Consider the following 12,729-nt stretch of genomic DNA (forward strand, 5'->3'; position numbering starts at 1 on the left):
AAGAGGTCGAAATAGAATCAAGAAAAAAAAAAAAAAAAAAAAAAAAAAGTAAACTATATTATATGCCACTGGGGTTGCTATTAATAGGCACTTTAATTATCATGTATGGAAATGTTTTGCAGCTCGAGTAAACTAATGGATTGCCTGGGATATTCCGGGCATATCCCCGATATTGGGCTGTGATTGATTTATTATTTACACAGCACGCACCCGAAATTCACCTCAGCCCTACCCCTCTACCCTCTCCATGTCTACTCTCCCACTCTTCCAACCCTCCCCCCCGATCCACCTTTTGCTCTCCCACTACCCTCCCTTCCCGCTCCCATTCATATATGCCACACACACACACACCCACACACACACACACGTATATGTTGTCATGTCACTGGAGTCTGTTAATTGGTTGCTTTAGTACTATATATGCTAACGCTCTGCAGCTGTAATGTGCTGGTTGACTTCCCGGGGTGCTCTGGGTATAGCGGCAGTAACGTGCGGTGTGATTGTACACCACCTCCAGCCCCACCCTTGTCATCCCGATTCCCATTCCCCACACTCCCAATCATCAATAGATCTCAAGTATTCGAAGTAATATGGATACTAGAAATAAAGCTTGTTACGTCAGTGGCGTCACTGTTAACTGGTTCTATAACATCATGTTTAAAATTTCGGAGCTGAAGTGAATTAGTTGGTTTCCTGGAGCGTTCTGGGAATATCATGGATACTGGATTGTGTAATCGATGTGATTTTCGTATGCCGCCTCCATCCCAAACTCACCCCATCCCGGTCACGCATCCCCTTCCCATACCTGACTTTCCCAACCCCCACTTTCCACCGTCCTCCCTGTTCTTCCAGTGCCCCCTACTTTCCCCATAGTCCCTCCTTTGCCACTCCGATGAATGAGTCTCAGATATTCTAAGTAATATTAATATTAGAAATCAAGCCCGTTGTGGCACCCAAGTCACTATTAATTGGTTGCTTTCTTATATCTGTTAATGTTTTGCACATAGAAAGCACTAGCTGATTTCTGGGGTTTTCTAGTTCCACGACTGATTCGTGTCCGACTGAAGCGTTCTTCATGCAGCGTAGCATTCCTAACCCAACGTGTCCCCGGCCGCACACTCCTCACCCTCTCTTCCCAGCCCCTCCGAGCTCTCGCCACCCTCACTCTGCCCTGCACTCTCCCTCACCGTCCTGTTCTCTCTTATGAATAAACCTTAAGTATGCCGAGTCATACTGGGAATAAAAACAGTCTGTTATGTCTTGGAGTCACCGTTCAGTGTGACTTTATCTTATGCCGCTTTTGCAGCTCAAATAAATTGGAGTATTCCGGGTGTGACACTGACGCTGAGTGCTGTGGCGATGCCCTGCGTTCCTTACACACCGCCCTCACCATCATCCCGCCCTCCCGCATGCTCTTCCCATCTCCAATTCTCCAGTTTCCCTCTCATTTTCCCACTATCCCTCCTCCTCTACTCCTCCTATTACGTCTCCAGTAGCACGCCAGGTAATATCAATGTCTGCTGTTGTGGATGCATCACATGTCAGTAGTTGGGCTGAGAATGAGCGGTGTGACTGAGACTGCTCTCCGCCCCCAACTGCCCGGCTGCCACCTTCCCACCTTCTTCTCCCCACTTCCCCCGTGCCATGCTCCTTTGACTAAAACTCAAGCAATCCAGTTAATATTTGTACTAATATTTGTTGTCATTGGAGTGACTATTAATTGCTTATTATATGTTCATGTGTTGGAATTGGAATCCATTGATTTCCTAAGGAATTCTGTATGTGCGATTGATGTGTTCTTTATCCATCACCCCATCCCAAACTCACCGCACTCCACCCTTCCCAGCTTTCCTCTTCTCCGCTCCTCCCCATCTGTGCCCCTACACCATCATTCTCTCGGCACCCCCACGTGCCTTTACCCTCCCTAGCCCTGCCCCATGCCCTTGATGCTGGTGGATACTGAAATGATCAGGACACAATCTGCACTAACCACTAATCTTTATTGAATTGTTATAACACCAATACAATGTTAGTAAATAAAGAGAAATATAAAGAGAATACAGCAATACAGTTTGAAGAAGGGGTAAGGATTGGGGGTAGGAAGTGCAGGGTTAGGGAAGGGGGGAGGGCTGCTGACAGGGGCAGAAGCAAGGGTCTTTATTCATCACTCTGCTGTTAATTTCCACAAATATTTCCCATCCACCATAATCAAATTCAGTCCACCAACAGTTTCTCAAAGGGTACCTATCTGTCCTGTACCTCTCAAAGTTTTGCTCACAATCTGATCCCGGGAAGGGCCTTTAGTCAGTTACTCATCTTACCACCTTTGAACTTTCCATAAGATTTTGTTCATGTCCAATTCACTCTAAATAGGGTGAACTCCCTGCAGTTCCTTCTGAATTTATTGGAAATCTTAAAGGTAGCAAGTATAGGGTAAAGGGTCACAGGAAAGTACTTAGAGGGATATCTAATGCATATTATCCTAACCAAATAACCCCACCCACTTAAGATTACTTAACAGATCCTCCCACCCTAAAGTACTTATGCTTAAATATATATCCCCAATTACTTAAACTGATAACATAAAGAAATTAAAACAAGGCAGTGTTCACAGACCAATGCAACAGTGTTCTACAATCTGAAACAACAAACAACTTTTCAGTCCCAAGAAATGTAACACGGTTCCCACGGGGCTCTTCTTTCCTCAGGTGGTCCTCCAGTGTCGCTCAGGTCTTTCCAGGAGGCTGTGCTCTGTTGCCAGTCTTGGAACTCATCTAATGGACGGTGTCTGGTGGATGACAGCGGGACCAATTCCGGAGTCTAAGAGGTACCTGTAAACTTGAGAAGGATTCCAGACTGCACCACACAGATGTGCTCCTCTTACGTTTTGCACGTTCACTCTATTTCTTCACCTGATTTAATCAAACTAACATCCAAGACAAATACCTCCCGGCCCAAGATAAACTGACCCTGCAAAAATGTATGTAAACTTCCTGTTCCAACAACCTCACCTACTTCACTTCAGGCTCAACTAGCAACTACAATCTTGTTTCTACTTAATTCAATTGTTTTGATTTATCTATGTCCTTTCTGTTTTATGATGCTCCCTTTCTAACATCTTTTTCCTTTTTTATGAAAAAAGGCATTTTGTTGGAAATGCCAAATGAAACTCTAAAAAGAGCCAATTAACATAACTTTGATCAGCAAAAACAAATCGGCTGAGGGAAAGGAAACTTATCAAACATAAATTTGACCAATGGAAACAAATCAGTTGAAAGAAAGGAAACTTACCCACATTTCAATATTATAGAATTAAGATTACTTATCCATAACAGCTAACACTTATAGATAGTACAGACAGTAAGAAATCATAGTACACACTGCCAAAAGTTAACCACAAGGTTTAGCAAACAGTCCAGTGTGCGGCAGGGGCTTCGTGAGCTGAGAACCCACATCAGCATGCTCTCCCTGACTGTCCTGTCCTTGGCCAACTTCTCCAGACGTCTGCTTGCAGTGATGGCAAATGTCTGTGTGTACATTTCAGGGCTGCAGGTAACTGCCCCTTTCCGGGCACTCTGCAGCTTGAAGATCAACTGATGACTGTAAATTTGACACAAAAACCACTTGAATTCAAATGGATGGAGGATGGAGTGAGATTTGAGGTAAAGTGAAGTGACGCTTCACGATAGTCCAGAAGCACAAATGCACCATTTCCAAAGTAATTACTCTAAAACATTCAAGTGATTGACAAGCTTTCCGGTTCCACTGAAAAAAGCAAGGAAAAGTTGTTTTGAATTGAATTTCTTCTTTGGACTTTTTTCTTTTGTGTGATTTTTAAAGGCCCAATTGATAGTGTTGATTTTTCATGATATTAAAATTGAAGATTGAGGATGAACAAGATAAACTATTTTACAAACACTCCACTTCTGGGAAACCTCTCATTCACAGTGCTGTAAGAAATTCACAGTAGGGAAATATTCTATGTCATCTTTACTCAGTTTAAATAAGAATAGTACTTTGTAATTCAATGGAAATTTCTGAAAGCATAGTCACCACTTTGAAACACCGTCAAAGGATGCTAGTACAGCTAAAACTCGGATGTATTTAAACATGCAGGGATAAGGGGAAATGGTAATGAGGATGTGAAAGGTGATGCTGATGGAAAAAGAAACTTCACCGTAAAGACTCTGCTTCATGGCTGGCAATTAGAAATGTAAAGCATGTGGTTTCCTACTGCTCAACCTGATTTGGCAATTGGAGACTCCGCATGTTGAAACATGTACTTCCTCGAGCCTGCCTCCGTGTATGGCAGCAGCATGGAGTCTCAGCAACCGGGCAGGAAGGTGACACAGATCCTGCAGCAGGATTAATGGCAGTAGTACAGAATTCAAGAAAGAGAGAGGGTAGACAAATGGGTCAAGGCAGTAGCAAGGGACCAGGCTAAAAGATGGTGAGGCAGTCCCAGCTCAGCACAAAGCACCCACGAGACACAGAAGTATAACTGGACTGAGTCGTGTGACTGAGGCCTCTCATCCATTGGCAGCTTCTTGTCAGACTCTGGTCATTTAGGCAGTGCCCAGAGCTCTAATTCCTCCCATGCACAGGTTTGGGTGCTAAATCATTTCCCCTCTCTAAACATCCTAATGCTTCATCGGATGAAGGGGTGGAATGCCCAGATGCAGATGGCAGAGTCACAGGCAGATGCTTCAAAAATTCAGCCAATTGACAACACTTGTGAAAATTCTTTCTGAAGTACCAGTACCTTTAAGAGTTGGGTACAGGACTTAGAAGTCCTTTTGATTTGTTACTTTTAGCCCTCAGACATGATTGAGAGGTGGTGACAAAGACCTAACATGCCTGGAGCTACTGGCAGTCTCTGCTTGCCAGGCTAACACTGTATGGGAGCCATTACTGGCATGGTGACAGATGTTGTGTCAAAGCCAGAGCTCTTGGGTACATGTGATTTGCACCAGGATGTGAAGGCACACTCTTTAACATGCAAGTCTGTCTGAGAGAGCACTTCCTTTTCAGGCCTGAGGTGCTCCATGTTGCAGGGGGTTTACCTGCTCCTAGGAGAACCAGTCCAGTTGCTGTTCCTTGAGAATTAAGGAATCATGAAAGTGGAGTTCGAAGATGGTGAAGTTTCCATGGGTGCAGCAAGAGAATCACGGAAGCCTTTCCACACTGCACCAGTTAATTGTGGCTTCCTTTATAAGGCGTTGGTCTCCAATACTGTAAAGGACCAAAACTGCAAGAAAGGTCATGTCTTCCTTCGTCTTATCTCCCCCTCCATGAAGAAATCATGATTTCCTGTGTGTGCATCAGCTTTTCTGTAAAGAAATTTGGCAGCCTATAATTTAGATGGTGACAGAAGTTTCCCCAGGTAAATGCCAGGCAACGGTAAACATATTGGCAGTCAAGGCTCAAAACTGAGAGATAATTTGTTGGTATTCTGTTGCTCCCAGAATTGCTGAGGGTCATTTAGTGCTTTAGAATGTGTACCAGTTCAATCAAGGTGGCCCTGACTGTCCGTAGCCTTTCAGAGACGATATGCCTCAGGTGGCCTAAAGATATAGTCACTCAATTTTGCACAGTTACAGAGAAGTTGCACAGGAATAAACTTTGAGGGCGGAGACCCTGAAGAACATGACAGGTATTTACAATGTACTGTAGGAGGGAGGTGGTGGAGGCGGCGGTGGTGGGGGTGGTGGCTGTGGGGGCGGATACTGGGGTACTGGAGGCTGACGGTACCAGTGTGGATTCCAAGTGATCATGACAGGGACATAGAGAGCTCTTCCTTGATTATCTCGTCCCACTGGGTACCATGCAAATCCCACTGGGTAGGTAGGGTAGTTGGCATATGCAGGGTATGACTGGTATCCAGGAATTTCAGGAATATACTCGGTATACGTTGCCAGGTGTGCTTGGTCATCTAAATTTGGAATAGTCAGGCAAGGATACTGATGCTGGATAGTGAAATTGTTTGGAGATCGGCAATCATAAGATACCTGCAGCTTCCACCCCCTCTTCACCTGGAGAACCTGAGCTCCGTTTGGTGCAATTGTTGGGGTGATCAGACCATCCTTCACATTTCTGGCCACAAAGTTGCGAAGAGCTGCCATCTCGGGTTCGGACAGTGAATACACGTGTCCGCTGGGGATGCTGTGTGCTCCAGGGATCATCTCAATGCGGGGATCAACCAGCCGGTGATCTGGGTAGACGTGTTCATCTACTGGAGTGTACACATTCTGGACGTAGTAGTATCTCACTGGTTGGTAAACTCTGTACCCATCCACTGGGTAATAAAGCGATGGGTGGGGCGCTGGTGGTGGCAGTGATGGAGGTATTGGAGAAAACATCCGGCAGTGATATCGGCAGTACTCGGAGTCGAACAGGATAGATCCAGTGCTCCAGGTGATGTTGGGATCATGTGTGCTCAGCCAGCGAACCCCCAGGACAATGGGAAAAAATGGAGACTGGGTCACATCGAAGGACAGCACCTCGCGGTGATCTCCCAGGTCGACTATCAGGTTGTGGGTTTCGTGGACAATCGGGCCTGATGCGATGGGGCGCCCATCGATTGCCTCCACGAGTATTGGCCAGTCCTTGACTCTCAGGGGAATTCTGTTTTGGGCAACGTATTCGTGATCGATGAAGTTGCCGGAAGCACCCGAATCGACCATGGCTCGGACGAACAGGGTGTGTCTGCCTGGGAGATGGATCTGGAGCATTACTTGTAAGTGGGGTGATAGTGAATCATCTTGGGACCTTAGGATTTCTGGCCCGGTCGCTGATGGTCCCTCTACAGCGGGGCCGGGGAGTTTCCCGCCGGTGAAGACTTGGAGGCCTTGGCAGGACAGTTGTCGGCATAGTGCCCTCCGTTTCCACAGTAGAGGCAGAGGTTGAGCTTGCGGCGCCTTTCCTTCTCCTCCTGGGTGAGGCGCATGCGGGCGCCTCCAATGGGCTCGGTGGGATCGACCTGGTGGTGGTGAGGCAGGACCAGCGCCCGGGGTGGGGAGCGGGGCTTGCGGGCAGCAGCGGCTCTGGCCAGCCTCCTCTCGATGTGAATGCACTGGCCGATCAGGGCAGACAGGGACTTGGCAACCTCGAGGTGGGACAGCTCCTCCTGAATGCGGTCACTGAGGCCCTCGTGGTACTGGTCAATCAGCGCAGGCTCATTCCAATCCAGGTCCTGGGCAATCATCTGGAAAGCGTTGGAATAGTCGATGACAGACCCCATGCCTTGGCGCAGACGTCTGATCTTGCGTTTGGCAGCCTCACGCCTCTGGGGGTCTTCAAAGACATGCTTCATTTCCATCATGAAGGCTGGGTAGTTGTGCATCAGGTAGTTGGATCGCTCCAGCTTTGCGGAAGCCCAGCGGGCAGCACGGCCGGTCAACATGCTTGTCACGAAGCAGACCCGGATACGGTCAACTGAGAAATCTCTGGTGCCCTTCTCCATAAAGATCTGGCACTGGGACATGAAAGGAGACAGCGTGTCGGGGTTGCCATCAAACTTCTCAGGAAAGTCTTCTGGGCACTCTTCCTCGGTGGGGGTGGACGGGACAGCAGCCGCTGCAGCACCTTGCAGCTCGATGTCATCCTGGTTATCCTGAGAGGTCGGTTCCACCTGCTCGCAGAGAGTGCCGTTCTCCTCGGTGAGTTTCTGCACCTGGTTCTGCAGGTTGCTGTTCTCTGACTGCCGGATGACCTTCTCTCTCAAGTTACTGATCTCTTCAGAGAGCTCGTCCCGCCTGCGTTCGGTCATGTTGGGCACGCAGGGGCTCTTGTGGCCACTGGGTCTGGAGTTGCTGTTGTTGTTATTGTTGTTGTTGTTGGGGGGAGGGGGAGGAGGCGGTGGTGGGCAGTCAGCGGGACCCATGAGAACTGCTGGGGTGGGAGGGGACCTCCCAGGTGTCGGTGTCGCTCCACTCCTCTGAGGTTGGCGGCCTGGATCGTGGCGCCCTCTTCCACCCCTCCTCCTCTTTGTTTTCAAAACCCGCTTGTTTCTGTAAATGAACATAAGATTATACATTCAACATGTACATTCAAAGCAGCACAATGCAAAGAACATGTAGCATTTAAACTATCCCCCTGCTCTACTGAATCATACTAATAATTGGTCAGTAAATAAAACACACACTCATAACAAAAGAGAATGAATTTATCAATCAAGACAATAGACAATAAAGCACACCGGTTTTGGTTGTCCAAATGACCTATTCCTCCTCAAAAGGACCTGTTCATTATAATTCAACAATACCTAAACTTTGTCATCAGCACGTTTACCCGTGCAGACTATAAAATAATGCTGAGACATGGCAAACAAGTCGTTTTATCAAGGGAACAGAGCAAAGAAACTTCCAGCACAAAGATGGACTCCAAATAAATTAGGCAACATGTCAAAATGATAACCTTTGCTATTAGAGAAGTTAGGAAAAAAAAAAGCTAATATTCCAACCAATAAACTACCAAAACAGGAGGTATTAAAATCACAATGCCTATATTCACCAGTCCTCAGAAAGGGAATGCTCTCTGGCCACGTGTCACAACTCAGGCCTACCTCTACAGAAAAGGAAACACGATCAAAACAACAGCCACGACCACAGAAACCACAGGACTAATTACTAATTACTTTTTAGTAATTACTAAAGTCACTAATTACTTTTCTGACCATAATTTAACTTTACAAAGAGAATTCTCTATGAGACAGAAACGGCACGGAACAGCAACATGTGTCTGCCAGTTTTACCCTCACTGTGCAGGAACCTTCAACAAATATCGATACCTCCCAGGAGGAGCTGAGCTGTAAAATAAGACTTATTCTCCAGAGATGCCCAAAATAGTATACCTCAAATTTGTTGTGATTTAATTAAATAATGCAGATAAATTGCACAGTAAATTTCCAGTAACCGTTAGCTCATATTAATAGCTATCAATCAGAAAACAGAAAGAACTTTCTGTGTAAACAGGGAGGGGCTGCAACTGTAGCCACCAGGCCATCCATTTCCTACCTAAAGATATTTTTAAATATTTCTTTAAAATATGTTAGTCAAAGAAATCCAAGGTTTTATTTGTCTTGCAGGTCACCAGTTTGCAATCCCTTGTTGTTAATCAAGATTTGTTAGCAGAGCCCCACCTAAAGGATGGGGTAGGTGGGTTAGGGCTGCACTTATTGATTTATGTGTGTGGAGGCAGAGGGGTGGTGCTGGGTCAGTGTTCTAAGTATGAATGATGACAATGAAGTATGATAAAACGTCTGCCTGTGTTCTTTCTGAAAATAAGGTTAAATGCATTTAGAGTTATGTAATCATTTAAAATTTTTCAGTGACCTCAAATCGCAAATCTGGAAAATTTAAATACATAAAAACTTAAAAATATAATTATACTAAAGTTGTAGAAAGTGTTTAACTTTTAAATTAGAAAGTTTAACAAGCTTTCTAAGTTTTAAACTTTTCAAATTTTAAACTTTTCAAAAGCTATAAACTTTTTTCAAAAGTTTTAAACTTCTCCAAAGATGTAAACTTTCAAAAGTTTTAAATTGTCAGAAGTTTTTAAAGTTCTTTTTATAAGTTCCACACTTTCAAAAGTTTTAAAAATTCTTTAGAAGTTCTAAACTTTTAAAAAGTTTGAATCTTTATAATTTCAAGTTCAACAAAAGTGTGAGGCATAATATATCAAAGTTTCAAAAGTTTAAAATATATCTGGGTTTTTAAAGTTTAGTTTAAAACTTCAAATAAATAAAAGTTTAAAGTACAGTATAACTTGCTTCTTTCTGACCTGTCAAGACCAAAATTGAGCACTAAATATATTACATCAAGCCAGAATGGTAAACATTTGTTAATTAGAGTTAGGAAAATTTAAAAACTAAGTGGTAATCAAATATGATGACTGTGCTTATCAGCCTTTCCTAATTACTCCACCCCCAACCCGTCTGCACTCTGGACCTGTAGTCATTTTCCCTCTGTTGGCCCTGTTGCTGTGGCCCCTCGGAGGTGACCACACAGCAAGCCAGGTCCTTAAAGGTCAGGGATCAATGTGCCATCTTAATAGTATTGACCCTCCTACTTAATTGTTTTAGTAAATTAGGGTATGAAAACAATAGATAATTGACATTCAAGATAAAATATACAACCTTAAAAAAATCAGAAGACTCAATAAATACATCATAATCTGTGACAGTCTCATCTCCAACTCTTTAAAGATTACTTTATTGGTGACCATGGTGATATAGTTACAACATAATATAAATTTCATTTATTAAATTAAGAATTTTAGTTTCCCACAAAAGAACTAATGAGCATAGTTCAGGTGACTAACGTGCCACTTCTGTCATGTAGACATTTACACTTTCAAAACAGAGACAAAGAGTTCTTAGAGAGCATTCACAGCATGGCCCTGTGCAGCCTGAAGATCAGGAAGGCTAACAGCCTCCATGTCAACCTCAAACCTCAGGTGGGCTTTAGCAACATCTACAAAAAACAAGGATGGGACAGAAATTACATGAGGACATCAGCAATCAATCAACATATTGTTTAGAGAAACAAAAGGTCAAGGGTTAAAATTCAAATACTTTTATTATACAGGAAGATAATTTAAAAGTGAGAAGAGGTTGAAGCTAAAATACAGGGAGGGGCTAAAGTACATAATTTGAGTATGTATGCTCCTCCCACACCAAGACATTCAGTTTTGTTTTGCTTTGAATTTTAAAACCGTGCTGCTTACACAAATTCAAGGCCTTGTATGGCCTTCCAGGTCACCAGTTTAAGACCTCTGACCTTACCAATAACAGACATCAGGTCCTCAAATTTGCAACTTTAGGATGGGACTCTTAAATCCAAAGCAGAATACAGGTGAAACACTTGAAAAGTAAGTGGGTGTGGGGTAGTGGTTCATAGTGGGTATAAGTATAACAATGTTTAAACAGCACCAGGGGTCCATGAGTTAATGTGATCAAAAAAGCACTGTGACTTCATTTCATTTATAAACCTCTGGCTCTTTAAATTCTCCCTAATAGGGGCTGCATTAGAAAGCTGGGGTAAAGAGGTCCCATTCCCCAGGAAAGGTCACACTGCACAAAACCAAACTGCCTGGGACAGATGTCATCTTTATATAAGACAAATATTTCATTTTTAGTCTGTTTAGAAGTAAGTGACTTGATTAATTATTGACTCTTCACAATGACTTCTAAAAACTTTTATTGCCAAAAACACTCCAAGGAGCAACAGTAGCCAAAAAACACCATAAACATCTCATTTGCGAGTGAAACGTCATTAAGCAACAATTAGCTGTTTGAAATTTTCAAATGTCCAAATTTTTTGAGTACTATAAAATGCAAGTTCTATTGATACAAATTTTTACCAATATTTTGAGCCTCTTTAATATGCAAAATTCCCCAAAAGGAAGCAGACTAATTAATTAAAGCTGTAATTATAAGTACATTATTTTCCATAGATTGCATATTTTGGAGGGGAAACAATTAGCAGAGTGATGGTTATGAGAGCTAAGCCCCCATTTCTCCCCATAACAAAATCTTGGCTCATAGTTTTTAAAACGTAGAGCCAGATTTTAAACTTCCTTCATTCAGTTAGTAATATTTTATATGGTACATCTAAATTATACGGATGTTTAATTATGCCAGCTAAAATAATCTGTATTTTATAATGTAACCAGGTTACATCATACAAATTTCAAATACCAATATGTACCATTAATAACCTACTTGCCCAAAATTTAGGTAATTAGCTTTTTATGAAAAAAGCTAATTACTAGGAATAACAAATAATTCGCTTTTTATGAAAAAAGCGAATTATTTGGAATAACTTAATATTGGTTTTATAATTACAGCTTACATTATTGCAGTTCAAAAATACGTACTTTTTTTTTTTTTAAACAGAAACTCTTAGAGGCGAGTGAGATAAAGCAGCAACACACTCCAGGTCATTAAAGTATCATAGGAACCAGGAACAAGAAAATAGAAAAGACCTGCAGACACTAAGTGAGATAACAAATAAACCACGGGACTCTGGTCATTTAACACAGTTAATGAACACGCCCCGAGTGCCATGCACAATGTACTGTACGTAGCCAGATTAGCCTGGCCAGCCAGCGCTAATCCCCAGAGGTGCCAAGGAAAAAACAGCTTCGCAGGCACACGGACACCTCATCCTCGCTCAGAGGCCAAGCCAGAAGCACCAGTCCACCGCTTAAAACTCCTGGAAATACAGTTCATATTGCCCTTTGTTGTGTATTCACCAAAGCATCTGATTCTAGTAGGTCCACTGGTGTCCCCCAAAAAAGGTGAACGTGAAGACATTTAAACATTTTTGTTCTTTATTTATAATAAAGGCATTGGGTTAAACTGCCTTAAGGCACAAGGCACGTCAGATTAGAAATTCCCATCATAATCCACTATGGGGAATTTCAAATGTAGGAGTATGTTATTTAATATTGCAAAGCACTTATTAAAAGTGCTTATGAATGCATTATAATTACTATATGTTAATTGTTCCTAATTATTATCCTTATATTAGGCACAAGTGGACAATAAGCAAAAACCGCGCAACCGAGAAACAGCAGAGGGATGGGGCTGGGCCGCCAAGCTCAGACCAGAAGGGGTGGTGGGTGGGGTTGGAGGCGCACAGTGCGCAGGCGCAGGCAGGCACAGGCAGGCTGGAGGGGGGGTGGCGGGCTCAGAGGAGGCGGGCTGAGGGAGGAGCCAAGCCTTGG

The 12,729-nt window shown here is 43.4% G+C and overlaps 1 protein-coding gene across 1 annotated transcript in view; it reads right to left on the reverse strand.

The window, feature by feature from the left end:
• Positions 1 to 3,865: 3,865 nt before the first annotated feature.
• Positions 3,866 to 12,729, reverse strand: part of Peg10 (paternally expressed 10) — a 10,950-nt gene continuing 2,086 nt past the window's right edge. Inside the window, 2 exon segments of the mRNA XM_019204424.2 lie at positions 3,866 to 6,829; positions 6,832 to 8,009. Of these exon segments, the coding sequence (XP_019059969.1) occupies positions 5,658 to 6,829; positions 6,832 to 8,009 (2,350 nt within the window). The 3' untranslated portion in view covers positions 3,866 to 5,657.

This window comes from Fukomys damarensis, unplaced genomic scaffold (assembly GCF_012274545.1).
Source record: "Fukomys damarensis isolate Sample0158 unplaced genomic scaffold, DMR_v1.0_HiC HiC_scaffold_4, whole genome shotgun sequence".
Taxonomy (NCBI): domain Eukaryota; kingdom Metazoa; phylum Chordata; class Mammalia; order Rodentia; family Bathyergidae; genus Fukomys; species Fukomys damarensis.